Source organism: Triturus cristatus, chromosome 2_2, assembly GCF_964204655.1.
Source record: "Triturus cristatus chromosome 2_2, aTriCri1.1, whole genome shotgun sequence".
NCBI classification, from domain to species: Eukaryota; Metazoa; Chordata; class Amphibia; order Caudata; family Salamandridae; genus Triturus; species Triturus cristatus.
Window position 1 is genome coordinate 651,825,311 of NC_140582.1, and position 20,142 is coordinate 651,845,452.

At 50.0% G+C, this 20,142-nt stretch overlaps 1 protein-coding gene across 2 annotated transcripts in view; it reads left to right on the forward strand.

Moving 5' to 3' along the window:
- The window catches only part of GALNT7 (polypeptide N-acetylgalactosaminyltransferase 7), a 577,925-nt gene that overhangs the window by 391,322 nt on the left and 166,461 nt on the right, over positions 1 to 20,142 (forward strand). For both annotated transcript variants that reach the window (XM_085641835.1, XM_085641834.1), the window contains exon 4: positions 19,776 to 19,906. In XM_085641835.1, the coding sequence (XP_085497961.1) occupies positions 19,776 to 19,906 (131 nt within the window). The remainder of the gene's footprint in view (positions 1 to 19,775; positions 19,907 to 20,142) is intronic.

The following is a 20,142-nucleotide window of genomic DNA, read 5'->3' on the forward strand; positions in this document are numbered from 1 at the left end:
GCAGTAAGGCAGAGTGCTGAATCGGCCACGGCTCGTGGGCAACAGGGCGGCGGTCCGGGGCCTTCGGCTGCAAGTCTCCTTGAGCAGCGCATAGCGGCCCCACGACGAAGGAGGCGAGACAGTGTTGCGGCACTGCCCGGCTGCTGGCCCCCTGTGCGGCGTGAGTGGAAGTGTCCCCCAGGGCTTCTGCTAAGGAGTCTTGGCCTCCGATAGACTCCGGGGCCCTGTGAAGGACTGCTGCGGCGGCTGCTGAGATGATTTAGCCTGCGAGGGGTGCCGAGGCCTCATGAGAAGGTGAGGCGCCATTTACCCCGGTGAACTTGTGTGGACTGTGGCTGAGACGGCCGGCTGGTGAAGAGCCAACTCAGGGATACCCGGAGGGAGCGGCGGGCCTGGAGGGGCTGAGGATCCTGGCCAAGGCCCCTGGGCAAAATAGTGGAGTAGCTTCTACAGCGCGGGGTCGGTCAGCGAGAGAGGGGACTGCCCCACGCCGCAGCTGCAAAGGCTTAGCAGGTTAGATTTCCCCTACACTGACTGAAGAGAGATGCCCAGGGGACCATACGGGGGGCCCGATGACCTAGCACCACTGGAGGTGGGCTGGGATGTTGCCGTCTGCATTTACTATACCCCCTATTGATGTCCCGCCATCTACATACACGGCCCTCTGGCCCCGATGAAGGGGGTCGCCTGGGCATCTATGGTTGCAGCGCTCCCTAGCTGAGACAGGCCTATGGAGGGTTTTGCTGACACTTGGACTCCCGCCCTAAGCCCTGTTGCAGATTTCTTCCCTCCCCCTTTTGTTTTTTTTTACATTTTGTGCATGGGTGGACTGTCTGCCAACATAGGTTGGGACAGGGGCTCCAGGTGTCAACAAACCAGTATGGATCAATTTACAGGGACACCCAGGACCATAACGTGTCTCACAGACAAGGAGAAGGAGGAGCCTCCGAGTGGCTGTAGAGCCCACAGGCTGGGCAGATTCTTGTGACTGTAGAATCCACTAAATCAACGCTGGAGGGCAAGATAGACTCTGTCTACATAAAGGTCAGTCTTCTGAGGGCGGATGTGCGCTAGGTGATGGAGAGGTCCTTGGTGACGGAGGCAAGGGTCAAGATCCTATCTAAGGAGGTGAAGGAGTCGCAGTCCACGGTACGTGGACTGACTGAGAAAGCAAAATAGCTTGACAACCACCTGGAGGACTCCTATTGCAGGTTGCAGCAGTGCAAGCTTTGCTTTGTCGGGTTCCCAGAAGAACAGAAGGGGACAGAGCAGAATCTTTAATGAAACGAATACTCCAAAGTGTCATGGACCCTGCCCAGTTATCTGTCTTTTTCATGATTGAGCGAGCTTATCAGGCCATGGCACCCCCTAGCCTGCCCCCTGCATCCACTGCTCCACTGCCACCCCCCCACACCGCCTCCCAACCTCCCCTTGGTGTTCCACTGAGGGCTTTAATTGCAAAGGTGCTCAATTATCGCAATGGGGATAATACTTTTCAACAGGCCCGCAGCCACGAAGACCCCAAACATGAGGGTCGCACCATCATCATTTTTCCAGATTACACTCGTAAGGTGCAGGCCCTCCAGCGCACCCTCTTGGCTGCCAAGGAATAGCTCATGAACCTGAATATCAGGTCTATGTTGCTATTTCCGGCGAGGTTCCGGGTGGTGCATGATGGCCGGTCTCGTATTTTTGTCTGTCCGGACGATGTGTGGGTGTGGATTGAGGCAGTTTATACATGTGATGAGGGCTGGATGCCTGGGGGGTCTGGCGACGGAGGCTGGAAGGGGCACATAAGGCCAAACGAATCTACAGCGAGTTGGTGAGGGGGTATGGATGTTGCTTCTGGTGGCTCCAGGGTCAAAATGCCACAGGATGGGACTCTGGCTGTTGCTCCTGGAGGTGCCCCAGGGAAGCCACCGAGTCAGGATGAGGATGATGCGATATCACTATCAGACGCAAGCAGAGTCGCTTATTGACTATACAGTATACTGCATGATGTGGGCTTTGGGTGTCACCATGGTGACTGAACGAGTATCATGTCGTCCGAACCTCCCCCCCCCGAACCTCTCCCCTGTTTTCTCTCTCCCCATTTTGTCTTTCCTTTCTTGATCCTTGGCAGAGGGTGGGGGGATGTCTTTCCTTCTATCCCACTGCATGGTTCACGAGGGATGCGGCAGGGTTGAGGGGTGCACTAGCTTCTTGTCCCTTATCCTTCTAAATAGGAGTACAATTGCTACTTGATGCGGGGCGAGGCAGATGTCGCACTGTGCTTCGCCTTTCCTTCTTGGGTTATTTTTTCTTCTTTGTATGTTTTTTAATGTTCATAACCCCTCTGCATTTTATAGCGGGGACGGGTGGGGAGTTTGTTGGGTCCGGACCGAGCAGTTTACTTCTGTTTTTTTCTGGCGGAGGCTTGCAGTTTTGTGGGGCTCACCGCATATTACTGTTCATGTTCACGTAGCATAGGGACATAGATGCCACAGCGAGGGGGGGGGGGTGTAGATACATGGGGAAACATCTTCTGGATGAATGGTTTGATGTTTACGTGGAGATGGGTGTGGAGGGGTACATTTTTCATTGTTTAAAATGTCACGATTTCTTGGCATACCTGTGTTCTATTCCAGGCACAACATAGACACACTTGACTTCTGAGGGAGGGGGGGGCAGCTTGGAGGCCGGCAAGGTCCCCCCTTTGCGACATCGGGTGGAGACGGGCAGTGGTAAGGTCCAGTACTATAGAGATGGGTACTGGCGTACTGTACATATCTACCTATGGTAGTAGAAGTTAAAATACTTACCTGGAATGTAAGCGGTCTGTGCAACTATACAAAGAAATATAGGGTCCATACATACCATAGACGGTATAGGGCAGGGATTGTCTTCCTTCAGGAGACCCATCTTACTGACCCTGAGTTGGAGAAATTAAAAAAGGAATGGAGGGAACACCTGTATATGTCCATGTCCTCCTCGTATGCAAGGGGCTCGGCCATGGGGATTGCCCCTAGGTTTCGTTTTCATCTCAGGGAGGCACGGGCGGATGTGGAGCTTAGGTACCTGCTCCTGAAGGGGCAGCTGGACGGTAGGCGCATAGCTTTACTGAATGTACCTGCCTTCAACTGTGATGATAAATCCTTTTAAAATGTGCTGAAAGTTTTTACGCCACACATGGACACACCTCTCATTTAGGCAGGGGATTTCAATTGTATATTACATGGTGGCATCGCTTGGTCAACCCCTAAACACAACATGAAATTGGGCATGATTTTGTGCCCGGGCGGAATACCACACTCAACATTCGTCGAGTACATAATGTTTTAGCGTGACAGCAATATGTAGAGGAGGACGCGGTGATATTCCCCTTGGATGGCTCTATGGCATGCGATTCGGTAGAATGGCCCTATCTTTTTGAAGTACTCGCCCACTTTGGTTTTGACCCCAGATTTGTAGCCTGGGTTCGGCTGCTCTACACCAAGCTCCGTGGCCAGGTGCAGGTAAACAATCGGACGTCGAGGGTGTTTGCGTTACGCAGGGGGATCAGACAGGGCTGCCCCTTGTCCCCCCTGCTCTTCGCCCTTGTTTTAGAACCCCTGGCGTCATGGGTGAGATGGGATGTGACTCTCAGGGGCCTTAAATGGGAGGCAGATGTTGAGGACAGAATATCATTATACGCTGATGATATCCTGATTTACCTGCCCTCTCCCTACGCCACGATCCAAAACCTATTAAACATCTTTACAAACTTCGGCAAGTACTCCGGCTACGCCATTAATTGGGCAAAATCGGTGCTTTTCGTTCTCCATGGCCCCACCCCTAGGCTACCTAGAGGGTGCAATATCGAAGTGATAAGGGAGGGTTTTCGCTATCTGGGGATATTCATCACTCCGGACCCCAAAAGCTTTTATGACAAAAACCTTGTAGCCCCTCTACATAGATTCAAAGAGGACATCAAACACTGGAGGTCACTGCCACTATCATTACTAGATCTAGCGGCCCTGTTTAAAATGTTAGCACTACCACGGTTCTTCTACCTACTCCAAAACTGCCCTTATCTGGTCCCTGACTCATACTTCAAAAGCGTGGAGGCGGAGATACGTACACTGCTGTAGGACGGTGGGTCACCGAAAATTGCCGTAGCCAAATTAACAAAGGGGTGGTATGATGGGGGTATTGCACTTCCCGACCTACACCTCTATTATTGGGCTTCTCAGTTGGTGGCGATCAATCACTGGCTGTACAGTCCTCCAACGAACCCGGCATACCACCTAGAACGGTATCAGACTGAACGGGAGGGATATCTGGGAGCCCTATACACTAGACCCCACAAGGGGAGATACCTAGGTCCAATGGCCTTCACGACCTCCATTTGGCATTCAGCTACCAAACGCTTGGGCTGGAAGGGAAAATTGACAAAAGCAACGCCCCTATTGTCCTCTCAACAGCTCTGCTTACTATGCTACCAAGTGGGGTTTGACAGGTGGGACACAATAGGAATCTCTACTATTGGCGATCTCATACAAAAAGGGAAGATACTTACCTTTAAAGAGTTACAGGTTAAATATGAGTTGGCGCCTAAGTGGTTTTTCGATACTTACAAATACGCCACACGCTTACCACAGCTCCCTTAGATTTAACAACCATACCGGACACATCCCCCCTGGAGGACCGTCTTCTGTCAGAACCCCTCCTGATCAAGGCCATTTCCCTTACATACCGTAAGCTATGCAATAATTTGCCAGACCCCTTCTTCGCTCTCTGGGATAAATGGCAGGAAGACTTGGGGAACATTGTGGATGAGGATTGGCAAACCGCTCTGATGTCCCGAGAGAGGCAGCTATAAACCACCGCATTCGCCTCATCCAACTAAAAGTTCTACATCAGACATACCTCACAGGGGTAACCCTGGCTAAGATAGGGACGAGACAGGATGCACTTTGCCTACGCGGCTGTAACCAGATAGCCACATTTTACCATATATTGTGGGACTGCCCCTTTATTCGTCACATATGGGACAGGGCTACAGCCAAACTGCACGACGCGCTGGGGAAACAACTCGCTTTGACACCCTTATTGGGGATTCTGAATATCTGGGAGGATACTGATCTCACGGACTCGGAACAAAACTTTACTACCCTGGGATACACGTTGGTCAAAAGAGCTATCGCCATGAAATGGGGGGCTGCAGACCGGCCTTTACTCATAGGGTGGGTGGCTGAAATGGACAGGTGCATGGTTGCTGAAAAGGAGGTCTACAAATCTAGAGGCTGCCCCAAAAAATTGGCCAAAAAATGGGGTGCCTGGAATGCTTATCAGGGGGAACTGTGCATCTCGCCGACAATGGAACTAGAAATGTCTAGGGGACGAGCCACTACAATGTAAATGTATATTCCCACCCACACAGCTGGCTGGCAAAGTTTCAGTCTCCCTCCTGGACCTGGGTTTGCATTTCTTATTAGATAGTGTTCCGTACCTGGGGATACAAGTGGCACATACCCCTTAAAAGCAGTATGAGTATAATGTGGATAAAGTGCTGCGGAGCTTGCATGCATCGGTGGTCTTTTGGAACACGCTTCCGTTGCAGGCAGGATTGCAGTGGCTAAGATGGTGTTTTTGCCCAGGTGCCTCTATATATTCCAAAACACACAATGCCTCATAGGCTGCCGTACATTTCAGAGATTGGATAGTGTTTTAATTGCAAAGATATGGGTAGGCAAACGAAGCAGAGTTGGCTGAAAGTACTTAAACTAGACATGGGACTAGGTCTCCCAAATCTTGAATTATACTATATACCAGCACAGCTCCAACATGCTTCTTAGTGGTGTACAGATGGGCCTAGTGGGGAAAAGAGGTTTCTGGCGGGGACACGGGGTGCAGATAATCGGTCACGCTGTCTTATGGAGGGAGCTCACCTTCAGGACGACTGCCCTTACATGGTAAGGTGAGTGGCACTGACCTGGGAACCGGCAATACAGTCTTTCATGTGTAAACCTCCATTCTCTAGAAGTTTACCAACATGATGGTTACAACTGTTCCTGCAAATTGCGAGGGATATGTCACTTTCAGCCTGGAAAGATGGCGGCCGTGAGACACTAGGGGATCTCTATCCTGGGGAGAGGCGCATTATTTTTGCGGATGCTCAGGAGGCTTTTGAAAGGGGCCCAGGTCAGTTTTTAGGTCTCGCCTGATCCAGCGCTTGCGCTGATCTGGCAGAGACATTTTGTATACAGGCTTTTCGAAGTGCTGCCGTGGCCTAAAGCTTCAGTGCACGTGAACTTGCATGCGCGCAGCGCCATGTGTCTTTCCTCCGTAGCGATCGCGACCACTTTCACTTTTGCGGCGCGTTGCCAAAGCTTGTTCACTCTTGTGTGATCACCATGGGCGCATTCACTTGTAAATATTATCTATATTAAGAAATATTGTCTAGAACGCGTACGTTTGTTCAGCTTTTGTTTTTCGTTTACCTACATTTAATGTCATCTGACTAGTTTGTTTATACACTGCTGGTTAAATCGTGTCTGTCCGTGTTTAGCACTAGGGCAGAATAGCGCTTCAATCACTGTTGTAAACAGTGCCACGGCGTCTCGCATGGCATTGGGCTTCATTTCCGCGTAGGTTTGTTACGTTCTTGGTTCTCCGGAGCACTAAAGCCAGGCGGACACAACCTAGAGAGGAGGCGTTTACACCACACTGCACACCTCAAGGAGAGACGGAGGCAAAGTGCAGGCCTGCTCCGATCCAGGAGATGCAGTGTGCAGCCAGGAGATTCAGTGTGCAGGCCCTGCACGGATCCAGGACACACTAATGCAGTGTGCAAGCCCTGCACCCATCACGAGACTCTACGGAAGACAGTGGTGCACACTGTGGTGTGAAGTTGGACAGGGTTCCTGACCGTTCTAGTTGCTGGAGGCCATGCTGACAGAGAAGCTGCAGGCCCCACCCTCTTCTCACCTCCAGGAGACAAGCGCCGCCCCCCTCTCACTAGAGCCGCACTTCACATAATGCATCATCACTCCACCAATGCCCACCTACCCTCCCACCGGCCACCTCCTAATAATCCCACCATGTGACCCAGCCACTGCAGGGAACCTCACGCAATGTATCCCTGCACCACCACCTGCCCTCCCCTTGTACACTAGACAATACCCCCACCTGCTCACCAACCACCCTCTTCAGCTATGTTTCACATAAAGCATTTTTCCACCACCCAGCCTCACAAACCCTCCTATCACACACCACACACCCCGTTTGTCTTTCGCTGTCTCTTTCCCAATAACTTCGTGTGCACCTTCCCCTCTTCACCCTCCTCCCATCATTTAAAGGCGTCATCTAAAGGAGTGTTCCCCGCTGTCCTCTCGTTTACTAGTGGAGAGGCTCCTGCGTTATCTTCTCCTCGATTTGGGAACCCCGCCTCGCTGTCCCATTTCAGGGGTGGTTCCCAATCTCGACTTTCATTTATTTGAACAGAGGCTTTTTTTCTCTCTTTGTGTTATTTGAGGAGTGGTCTCAGATCAGCCCTAATTTATTTGCAGAGTGATCTCGGCTCACTTATTTTGCTCCCTTCCTAGTTTTCCCTTACTCGTGTCCCTCTGCTCACTGCTCTCTTGCACCAAATTGAAGAGTTTTCTCTTCTTTCTGACCCTCACCCCACTCGAACTACCCCTGGCTCTTATTTGAGAGGCTTCCCAGCTGTCATTTCCTCTTGCTTGCACCCATTTAAATAGTTGTTCGTGTTCCATTGACCCCCCACTTCATTTCCCCCTCCCCATTAGCCACCCTTTCCACCTCCTCCGCTCTCTCTTTCCCTGCTTTACCACCCCCGATTGTTTGCCCCTACCCCCTCCTCCTGCTGACCTGCTCCACCTTCATAATGCCTCCTAAATACTGCTCCTCTCATCTCCTCTCTCCTCTTCTCCTTCTCCTTCTCCCCCTCCTCTTCCTCCCCTACCCCTCCCCTCTCCATCTTCTTCTTCCCCTTCTCTTCTAACCCACTGCTACCATGCCCTCTCCACACCTTCCCCACTTCTGCCCTTGACTCTCCTCTCCCCTGGTAAACTGCCCCTAAGATACCTCCCCATCTGCCCCTATGTTGCTATGTCCTCAGATCCCTCTTCTCCTGACTTGCTCCCCGGTTCTCCCCCCCTGTCTTGCTCCACTGATGCACTGCTCCCTCCTCTCCTTCTGCCTGGTTATTTGCTCTCTCACTCTCTCTCTCACGAACTCACTAACTAACTTACTCTTTAACTAACTAACTATCTCAATCCCTCTCACTAACTGTCTAACTCTCTTTAAAAACACTAATTCAAACTAACTCTCTCTCACGGACTCTCTCTCTCCAAACTAACTCTCTCTCTCTCTCATAGACTCTCTCTCTCTCTCTCTCTCAATAACTGACTCTCTAACTATCTCTCTCTCCCACTAAAAACCTCTCTCACTAACTCTCTAACTCTCTCTCTCTCCTCTCACTCACTCACTCACTCACTAAATAACTCTCTCATTAACAAACTAACTCACTAATTATCATACTAACTGTTACACAGGTACTATTTCCCAAGCTTCAGCCTCCTGTTATTTATTCCCCCCCCCCCCATAGCAAAACAAGCATTGGCATAACCAATAGGTCTCGCCTTTGGGACCTTATAAGTGTTTAGTTATCCAGCACAATATCATTGGTACAACTGCATCAACTGTTGCATGGCTAAACACTTATAAGGTCCCAAAGGCGAGACCTATTGGCTATGCCAATGCTTGTTGCAGTTTGCCATACTGACCAAACTACCAGCGAGATCTGGACTGGTTTTCCGAACACACCAGACCTGTCACAGACATTAGAGGTACTGCTTGATATGGGATCTCCTAGTAGACTTATATCTGGTTTATATAACTCGCTAAAATATGATGCATTTAAGTTCTTGTCCGTGCTGCTACCTAGGTGAGATATGCGAGCATTATTACCAAAGATGGGGGTACATGCCTTGGGGATTTCAGGTTGAGAGGGGATGGGAAGATGGCTGGGTCTGCATATTGTTTTGTGACGACTTTTGTGCCTAATACACTGTGATGCCTGAAAGTTGTACTTTGTATGGTTATCTGATACAACCGAAAATAAAAATGTTAAAACAGATTATCAGTTGGAGGTAAACTTATGTGGCGTGAACATCGAAGAAAATGTACTGTTCTTTTTAACCTTTATTTAGTTTTAAACAGTTGAACAACAGTCACTGTTGCAGCCAGGATTCAATAGATACATCAAGCACAGTTACGACAATAGCATAGCAATGTAATACAGCAGTACAAATAGCAACCATTAGTTCTCAGTACATTTGGGGAAGGGGTCTTACAGTAATAACTCAACACCAGGCTCACTCAGAGGGTCCAAATATGGATTGGGAGGCCAGCAGATATTGATGCAATGGGCCCAAAATGTATGTAGGTCTGAGGGTCTGTGGATGTATGGTTCCGTAAACCTCCGAGTGAGTGAAACAGGAGTTGAGATCCCACAAACATTGTGTGTTTCGGGGTGGATCGAGGGGGGGGGGGGGGTCAGGGTTTTCTCCAGTTCATTGCCACGCTACTGCAACAAGTCACCTGTATGTATTTGGAATGTCTTTGACATATCCGAATAATGCAATCAGCGGGGGAAGTTTCAGGGTGAGGGAGGCCATACTGGTGATCTCTTGATTCAGTTTGGTCCAGTAGGTGTGGATCGGAGGGCACTTCCTTGCTAGGTGTAAGAAGTCAGCATTAGGAGAACCCCATCTCCAGCTACTGTTATCTATAGCTAAGCCCATGCCAGAAATGTAGGTGCATGGTATGTTTTGCATATGAACTGAAGGTGTGGGTGGTGAAATATGCCACTGAGTGAGACCTGTTTAGTCTGTTTACAGCAGTATACCAAGGTCTTGGCCTGGATTTCAAACCAAAACTCGAATGCCCACTTGTGTTTAGCGTTCCGGGGTGCAGCAGGGTTAATTGGGGTGATGTTGTTATAGATCCTGGTGATAAGTTTCCGTGGGCTGGGGTTTGCACTGTCCTAGTCAGGAGTAGCCATTCCCTAAGCTCTCCCAGGAAAGACAGGCAGACATCATATATCGTAATGTGAAATCTGTTACATAGTAACATCTGCATTTTGCAGGGTTGACTGACGGCCAGGAACTCCCCAAAGGATGGGAACTTAGAATTGATGAACAGGTCCCCCATTTTCTGTGACCCCTTGGCCTTTAGTTGCTGACTCCCCCCAGCCTCAAATGTCATCAGCATTCTAGGATTTTTAATGAGCGGGGTATGTGGAAAGTACTTGTCTGTATAGCCTGTATGTGTAGCTAAACGGGACCATAATCTGATAGAGACTACTAGCCGCAGATTCCTTAACGTAGAATTGTCCGCAGATTCTTTAACGTAGAATTGTCCCCAGGCGTGAGACTGGATCCGGAAAAGTCTTGCCTCAGCATCTCTGCGTGCCAGGGGCGGTACCACGCGACTCCGCCCTGACGTTCGCGTACGTGACATCAGCGAGGTCACATAAGTCCCACCCCAGCGCTGACATCAGTTTCCTTCTTTTACGCGTGCATCCCGGATCTGGAGTGTGTTCCTTGACCAGTTTTCAGGCCTTTTTTACCGCCTTTGGCCTGGGAACAGTATGCAATGTCTTCGGGCTTCAAGACGTGTGCTTCTTGCACACGTCCGATGTCGGCGATGGACCTTCACCCTATTTGTATGTGGTGTTTAGGCAAGCACCATGATTCCACGGACTGGGAAGCTTGTCAGCATCACAAGCCGAAGTCCCGGCAGGAGCGCCGGATGAAATTGCTTTTGGCCCGCTTGTCCAGATCGGTCTCGTCGCAGCGTCCGTCTCCTACCTCGGAAGGGTCCAGCAGCCGCCGTTTCCGGCTGCGGCATCGTCCTTCACCAAGACCCCACGGGCGTCGTTCGCCAGCCGGTAAGTCCTGCAGCTTGCTGCCCAGGCTCTGTCCTCCTGATGAGGGCGTGGGTTCCTCTCAGGACGTGCGCCCTCGCCCGTCGCCAACATATTCGCTGTTTCCTGGCATTGGGGCGATGAGGGCCACGATGAAGGCCTATGCTACGGCTCTGCAGGCTTCTTTGGGCCCCCCTCATCTTCCTGCGACGTCCGTGGATCCCTCGCCGTACCCGGGGCATTCTGCGGACTCGCCGGCGGGTTCGCCTCCGGTGCCGACTAGTTTGGCTTCAGGTTTTGGAGGTGTGGTGTCATCGAGGTGCGGCCCTAAGGGGTTCCCCTCTTCGATCCACGGTGTCCCAGCCTCAACGCAAAGCCCTGCGGGGTTCCCTGCGGTGTCGCAGGAGGTCGCCGGGACTCTCGGCTCGTCCCAGAGTGCCCCTCGGTCCTCCGGGCAGACGACAGCCTTACCGGAGGTCGAGCCGACGCCTGTCCGGCATCGACGGCTTTCCTCCCCTTCCCTGGCGGCACCGCGGGTGGAGGCCGGGATCCGGGGCGTCTCCCTGGGCCCCTCTCGGTCCTCGGCACAGGCGGCTGCCTCGTCGGAGGTCGAGCCGATGCCTTTTCGGGGCTGTTCATTGGCCGCTTCGGCTCCGACCCCGGCCCCTTCTCCGATGAGGCACATGGTGGTGGAGGTCGACTCAGCACCCCTGGTGGACACGTCGGCGCCGCTCGAGGAATCGGCGGCGCCTGTGGAGGACTCCCCGGCACCATCTCGCCGTCGGATCGACGACTCTTCTCTGGATGTTCCTTCCTCTCCGGAGGATTGTCGTCTCCTTGTCTCCTCTTCACCGGAGACTGAACGCCGCGTCTTTGCTTTTTCCCCGGTGGCTTCCAGGGTGGGGTTCTACGCTGTCTCCGCGTCCACAACCCCCGGACCCGCTCTTCCATTCCCTGCAGTTGTCTGCCCCGCAGGCTCTCCGCCTTCTCCGGAGACCCCTCACTCGTCCATGGGCCTTCAGGCCTACAGGGGCTGGCCTTTTCTTCCTCCAGCAGGGCACGGGGACAGGCGACTTAGTTTGCAGCCTTCGCCCATGGAAGAGTTGCTTTCCCCCCAACGATGCCCTACAGAGGCGAGTGTGGACTTTGTCCGGGCCATTTCCACAGGCACCGGCATTTTGCAAACGGGCAATTTGGTCGCTCCACTCCCAACGGATCACTTGTTGGAGGTTATCCACCAGGGCTCTGGTGGAGGGGAGCCGCTTCTCCCATTTGAAGCTTCGCTCCACAACTCTCTTCTGATACTCTTGCAGCGCTATGGCGAGTTCTGTAGCCCTCGCCGCCATGCTTGGTTGCGGGATGGCGTCTTTCCGGAGAATGTTCAGGAGCGTCTTGTTGACCTGCCTTTTGATGGTACTCTGTTGTTTCACACCCACGCGGACTCCGCTATTCAGCGACTCCTTGCGGGGCTCCGTCCCCCTCCGTAAGCTTTGGCTTGTCGGTCCTCCGGTGTCTTATGGGAGGCTTTCTCCCACCTTTCTCTTTGGGGCCTTGTGTTTCGGTCGGCCCGTCTGTGTGCGGCTTGGAATGCCTTCAGTTGGCTCTTCTGTTCTTTTGGCTGCTGGTTCAGCCCTTCAGCTTTGTGGTGCCTGATTTTAGCTGTTTGTGAAGCTGTATAGGTCCTCAGGTTGGACCCTCTGTGTATTTTTTAGCTGGGTGGTAAGCCATCTGTGGTGTTTTCCACAGGTCTGTTATGTTATTGACCTCTGCTGCGGGTTTTTTCCCTAAGAGGTGTTTCCCTGTTTTGTTTTGGGACAAGTCATACCCTAGGTTGGGTACTTGTTGGCTATTGTATAGCCTCTGTCTTAAGCTGGGCGGGCGTGGTTACCTTCTCGGTTTCCTCGCGTTTTCCTGGCGACACTGTATACCGCTTGGTGCGGTCTCTCTCTCTTTTTCTTCTGCCTTAGCGCAGCTTGCGCTGCTCCAAGGTTCTGTCCCACTCAGTATCCAATAGTGTTTCCATCCTTCTTCTACAGGGTTTGCCTGTCGTCCATTTTGCCTCCCTCTTCAGCTTCTGGATCGCAGGCCGACTTTTGTCTGGGTGGTTACAGTGTCGTGTCTTAGTGTTTCCACCTTGTTCTTCGCCGTTTCAGCCTGGGCCTCTGCCTTGTGTTCCAGGGAGGCTAGGTTATTCCTGGTGCTCTCCTGTGTTCTGGTTGCTGGCTTTCGGTCTGTACTGCATGTGTCTCTTTATCTTCTGGCCGGTCCCACATCTCTTCGTAGGCCGGGTGGTACTATTGGGATGGTCCTTCTCTAGGGCTTGTTCTGGGGTTTCCTTGCCTCTGTCTTCGTCTTGCGCTCAGCTTGTTCTGGGCACGCTGCTTCATAGTGTTTGCCAGCTGTCTACTGCGCACGCCTGGTAGTTCTGGTCCTCCTCCGAAGGCCTCAGCGTGTCAGCGTGTGCTCCTGTCCCTTGCTTTGCTGGAGCCTCGCGCGTCTGTGTCTTCCTTCTCACGTCTGCGCTTATCGGCTGTGGAACTGTTCCTGCCTTGTTCCCTGCCTCGGGACGGACACCCGTTCAGCTGTCCCCTCCGCTGTGTGTGTTCTCCTGGGGCGGGCTCTACCTCCGTTCATCCTCTTCTCCTTGGATTGAGGGTGGTTCTTCTTCCTTTGGTACTCGCTGGGTGCTGTCTGTCCCTCCGGGTTTTCTGGCGGACGCTCTTTGCTCCTCGGGTAGGCTTGTGGTATCCTGGCCTTCCCTTTTTCTTGTTCTTGCTTACTTCTGCTTGCAGGGGGCTGGGCCGTCCTTCCTGTCCCCTTGGCACATCCCCTGTTGGGGCCCTGTGTTCTTACAAGCTGGTGAGGTTCTTTCGCAGGCGCTCCTCCCCTCAGGGTATGGCTAGGGTATCTATTCTACGTTAAGGAATCTGCGGCTAGTAGTCTCTATTAGATGTACAAGTTACTTACCTTCGGTAACGATGTATCTGGTAGAGACGATTCTAGCCACAGATTCCTTCATGGCCCACCCTTCCTCCCCGTTCTGCGAGGACCCTTCAGTTTGGTCTTCTGCACTCGCCTCCCTCCGGGTGGCATTTGTCATCTGTGGGTGTTCTCTTTCTCTTCCTCCCTGGTGGGATGCTTCGTTCTCTTTCTTTGTTCCACTCCTTCCTTTCTGGTACTTGGTCGGTAGGTTCATATGTAGTGTTGCATCCCTGCACCCTGGTTCTTCCAGTGTGGGGCCTACTCATACTTTTCTCCTTGCTTGGGGTTTCTGCATCCTCTGCACCCCTCTAGGTTGGGGTCTCTTGGCTGTGCCGCAGCCCTTAGCTTTTTGCAGGGGATACAACACTCCTTGCTGGTGTTGTCTTGGGGTGATTTGTCATTTCTCATCTGTTCTGGACTTGTCGCCCTTCACTGTTATAGATTGTAATAGCTGACTTTCTGTCTTCTGCCCCGACATTTTTCACATATTTTTCTGTCTCCCGGGGGGATATCGCCTTCGCTTGCGGGGTTGCTTCTCAGAGCAGTGCTCTACTCCTTCCTTTCCATGACTTTCAATAACGCAGTGCTTGGCACTGTCCCTAATGGTGCTGTTCCTCACCATTCGCTTCTTCCCTTTTTGTTTCACTGATTTTTTTTGCACACTGTTCCCATACTCTCACAGTTTTGTTGGTGATGGCTCCGCGTTGTGGCGTGGAAAAGTACTCCAAAGAAAACTGACGTCAGCGCGCCCGGGTGGGACTTAAGTGACCTCGCGGACGATGTCATAGCGGGCCACCGCGTGGTACTGCCCCCGGCGCGCAGAAATGCTGTGGCAAGAATTGTTCGGATCAAGTCTCTCGCCTGAGGATAATTTTACGTTAAGGAATCTGCGGCTAGAATCGTCTCTACCAGATACATCGTTAGCGAAGGTAAGTAACTTGTACTCCAAGCTGTGTGAATTTCGGTGCAGGGTCATGTAGTATGTGATTTCGGTGCAGGGTCATATAGTATGCGTCAGGTCTGCAGTTTAGACTGGAGCAGCCAGACCTGCTTCCAAGTTCTGATTGGTGCGACTGTCTTGTGTCGTGCATCAAGTAATGGGCTAATTGGGCATGCACAGTTAGGTAGCATTGTTCCAAGTTAGGCACAGCAAATCCTCCTTCCCCATATGGCAGTAATAACTTTGCCTAGGCAATTCTGAACTGACCTCCAGCCCAGGCCAGTCTAGTCATGAGTAATGTCAGTTATATAACAAGCATTTACAATGCAATAGGTCTCGCAATGACATTGCTATAGGCATTGTAAATGTTATTGGTTTTTTTTCCCCTTCGTGAAGCATTAATCAAATGGTGTAATGCAAAATAGCAATAGCTCACTTTGTTGTAATTGCGAAATCTATTGCATTGCATTTGTACCAGTGTGAGTTTTGTATTGTAAATGGTACTGGCTTTTATTAATGTTTTTTTTTATCACATTAATCTAATGCATTAAAAATGTTAATACCCCAGACCGTGGCGCCGTCATCAAGTGGCGGGAAGGAAGCCTTGGTGGTTCCTGGAGGATTGTGACTGCCACCCCCTTTCATTGGCTGATCTTGTTATGCCTCAATCAGGGAGAGGAGGCAGCAGTCAGTTACTCGTCACAAAGTAGGATAGGGTCTGTGAGACTGCTGACCCCATCCCACTCTTTGACGAGGCATCACTGATGAACAGTCAGGCCTGGGCACTTAGGGCTTAAAATGGAAGCATCCAGGCCCCTCATCAAGAGAAGGAAGACCTCTGAGCGCTTTTCACAGTGCTGTGAAATCTTAAGCATGGCAGACTTCGGCTCAGGCAACCAGTAGACTGCGCATTTAGCGCATGCACAGCACCTGGCTGCCTGGCCCGAACATGAAGTGTCTGTCAGGCTGGATTTTGTTCAGCCTGACTCACACTCTTCATGTTTGCAAAAAGGTGGGGGTGGGCCCCCTCCACCCTTAAAGACAGGCCTCAACTGTTTTTATGGCATTAGCACCTAATATTGACGAAATAGGACCAGGTGGAACTGTTGTCATCCCATCCTTTTGAACATCCTTAACAAGGCCAAGCCTGCGTGTGACCAGGGGCAAAACATGTGTTGGCTGCGATCTCTGATACGCAAAAAAACGGGAACAAAAGAACTCAACCAGCAAATCTTTGGTCTTGTTATCACGTACTTCTGTTATATATATTGATTTGTTATGCTATTATTTAACAGGGCATTATATCTAAATAAAACCTTTTGAAATGCAGTCATCCCCTCTCTTGCAATTCACCCACAGGACTGAACAGACAGTAAACTTCACTCACTTGTACTTAGAGTCACATGCTCCCATACACAAAGCGTATTTCAATCCTGCAGGTACCAGTTCTAACATAGGCAGAAGCAGGGGATACTTGAGACACGTGCACATAGATCCGCACACTGTCATACAGTAGACATGCTTTCCTCGTACCCCAAACAAGTACAGCAGAGACAAGAAGCAGATACGCTTAGTTTAACTCACACATTGAACAAGCACTGCACAGGCAGGAGCAGTGTGCGCTTCGCTCACACAGAAAAATCCATTTTAGGCAGCATCAGTGCATGCTTAATTCACCACACACAGAAAAAGCAACACAGACAATAGCGCAAAAGTCCAAGCCTCCATTACTCTCAGGACATCACACAGGGAGAACAGAACATTGCAGGATTGTGGTAGAATGTGTGTCTGTCGTGGGCTTCTTTGTCTGTGTGTGTGGTCTGTGCCTTGGTGTTTTTGTCCCACCCTTTGATGTGTGTGTTTCTTTGTCGACATATATGCCTGAATGCTTAAGTGTTGTGGTTGGGCCTGATTGTGTACTTTTGTGCCCTTGTGATTGTCTGTTGTTTGTGTGCGTGTTTGTGCTTGTCCATATGTGTGCATGCCTTTTGAATGTAAGCATGTCTCCGTAAATGTATGTTTCTACGATCTTGCATGTCCGTGTGTGTGTATAGTGTGTGTCTGTATATATTTGTGCGTGTGTTCGCATTCTATGAACGTGATGGTGTTGCTGTGTCTTTGCAGGTATAAGCACTTGTGTGTTTCAGTAGCGAGCAAGACTGGGCGTGTGTCAGTGAGAGATACACAGAGATAGATTTCTGTTTGCTGTTAAGTCTACAGACCGTCCTATGTCAGACGTCCTTGCGGTCTCCCGGCACTGTGTTTGTATTCGCACGTGCCGCTTGTTATGTACGAGTTCCGGAGGGCACTGCCTCTTCTTGCCTATGTCACAGTAGACTCTAGAGGCGTTCAAAATATCTGCTAGTGCCTTGGACTCTCCCGACTCAGTGAAAGGGAAAAAGGATTGAAGCCTAGAGTACACTGGACAGGAAAGGGTGTTTTCCTTCGCTGGAAACAGGGAGTTCTTTCGATGAGGGATCCGGGCGCAGCCAGGGCGCCGGCTGCAGTGTTCCACCGGTGCTGTGGGGCCGAGGAAGCACTGTGGGGCCGAAGTGTGAAAATGTGCCTAAAAGTGGGCACACTGGTGCAGGGTCACCCTCTTGTCCACGGGTCCAGAGACCAACAAAATAGAGATCAGCACTGGAGTTGAAATAAATAACAAGTTTATTAATCACTCATGAGTGGGACCACATCCACACAGCACTCTCAAGTGCTGCATGAGGTAGTATGCTGAATTCACAAACCGTGTTCCTTTTATACCGGTTTTCTGCAATGTAAGCATGCGAAAAGAAATAGGAAGAACACGTTTTAGAAATAGTTATCAGCAAACAAGGGCAGATGAATAACTACGTAGTCAGCAAAGTGGGAGGGGGAGCAGGAATGCTTATGGCGGCAGTAAATGGTCAACAGTTAACATCTATGACCAGGTGCACTGGCAGCTACAAACCCTCAGCACGTACATTGCTTTTTCTCTGAGTCAGGAAGTCAACTAAAATAGATAACACAAGCAGAGTGAAAAGACGAGCAGCAGAGGACGGGAGCATTACGAAGGAAACTAAATGGACACCACAGCCAAAATGGCAGTAGCTTATGCTAAGTAAAATATTACATGTTTTCCACAGAGGAAGCGCTGTGGGGCTGGAACGGTGCTACGGGGCTGAGACGGTACAGTAGACCAGAGAGGCACTGAAATGGTACTGGACGCTATACCGGTATGCTGTCACTGCGTTTGAATTAACACGCACTTATCAATAGGCTAATTGGGGTAGCTTCAGAAAGTTAGTTCTGTCAGTGCTTATTTGTTACCGCTCTGTCTCCTTTTGGGACGGCCCATCCGGACTGGATCCTTTGATTCATGGCTTGTTTATATAACACGCCTTCTTTAGATAAGAAATTGCATCACGACAGCTGTGAAGCAAACGATCCAGTCCGGATGGGCCATCCCAAAAGGAGAAAGGGCGGTAACAAAGAAGCCTTATTTTCAATCGGAGGCCACCGTTTACCATAACCGATGACGCCATCCAATGAAAATGAGGGGCGGGGCTTCAAGCCCCTTTCTGAAATCTCCTCTCTCGCAATAAGTCTCGCAGAACGAACAGATCATGTGCGCTGCAACGCTAGGCGAGAACTAAAAAAAAAGACCCTCATCGGTGGAATTGGGAGATTCTGGAACAGATAAAGTAATCTGGGAAGTACCATTATCGCCACTCTGCCTGCTAGAGTGTGGGGGAGTTTGATCCATCTCTCCACTTGCTTCTCCAGCCTGGAGACTAACCTGCCTTAGTTTTCACGGGCCAGGATCGCTGTTTTAATGTGAAACTAGATACCTAGGTATCGTGCAGGTTGCATTTGCCATTGGAGAGCAAATTCCAAGTTAGGGCGGGCAGGTGTTTCCTTCAGCGATCAAATGACCAACTTATCCATATTGATTTGTAAGCCTGATCTGGTCCCAAAGGCCATGACCTCCTGAACCACCAGTGCCATGTTTTAATCCGATGTGGATCTGTTTGGCAGAAGCCCCTTCTAATCAACCCTTATCATGTTGGGAAGTATGCGGAGCAGCCATTTAACAACTAATTTGGCTAGGATTTTTGTGTCCACGTTCAGCAGCAAAAGTGGTTGATAAGATTAATCACATAAATGTGCAGGTTTGAAGAAACTGTACTGTATTGCTGGTTTGTGCTTCATATTCAACAGAGCATGAAGTAATTTTGTGGAAGTGTCCGGCCTTCTTTCAGGTTTTAGCCAATATAATTGGAAATTGAACAGGGGAATCAAAGACACTGTTGTAGTTTGAACACATTTATGTATCTGATATAAAACAGTATGCAGTGACTGATCTGATTCCTCTAGACATGGGATGTTTATGTATTTGAAGCAGTTTGTGTGACAACAGGGTGGTTAATTAAACGATGTGAAATGAATGAATAAAGGGCTACCCTTGAGAGCTACCCTTTTACTCTTATAGTTAGATTGCTATTGGATTTTTGAGGGATCAGCACAAAGCTGCAGTGTGAAACACCATTATTTCTGCAGGCACAATTGTACTGGCATGATTATAGCAAAAGCGTGATGAAGGTGTTTTTTCTATTGAAACACCGATAACCTTAGTTGTTCTCCAGTCTTTCCTGGAAGTACTCATGCTGTTACAATCAAGCATTCTCTTGAAGAGGGCAGTGGTTGAATTTCCATAGAACTAAGGTGTCTCCATTGGTAGTTCTTCATTGAGGTAGCTACACCTTCCACACATCTATGCCTGAAAGTTGAAACAGTGCGGCAATTCCAGCGCGCTTAATCGAGGGTTAGAGTTGGCACAGAAGTATTATGGCGTGTCCATGAAATTACATTAGTAATCTGATATAAGTTTCTTGAAAAATGGACTCCAAAAGTAATGGCCTTGGTTTTATTAAAACGTCACTGTTGTTTTCTTCTACTTGACAGAACACTTGAAAGATAGATTGGACAAATATGTGCAACAGTGGAATGGACTTGTAAAGGTGTTTCGAAATGAGAGAAGGGAAGGTCTAATTCAGGCAAGAAGCATTGGAGCCCACAAGTCTAAGCTTGGGCAGGTAAGCCAGCCCTAACACATTATTATTGTTACTCTTTCATATGTCGGATTATCTTATCATTTTAGTTATTGTATGTGTTAGAGCAGGGGGTCTGTATTTTTTTCTGTAATAAGAGCTTCTAATATTCAGTGAAAATCACCTCGAGCTACCACTGATATTAATGTTGTAAGTGTGAAGACATGGAGTAAGATTGCATTAGTGATCACCATTTACAAGAATACCAGCACTGGTAATCA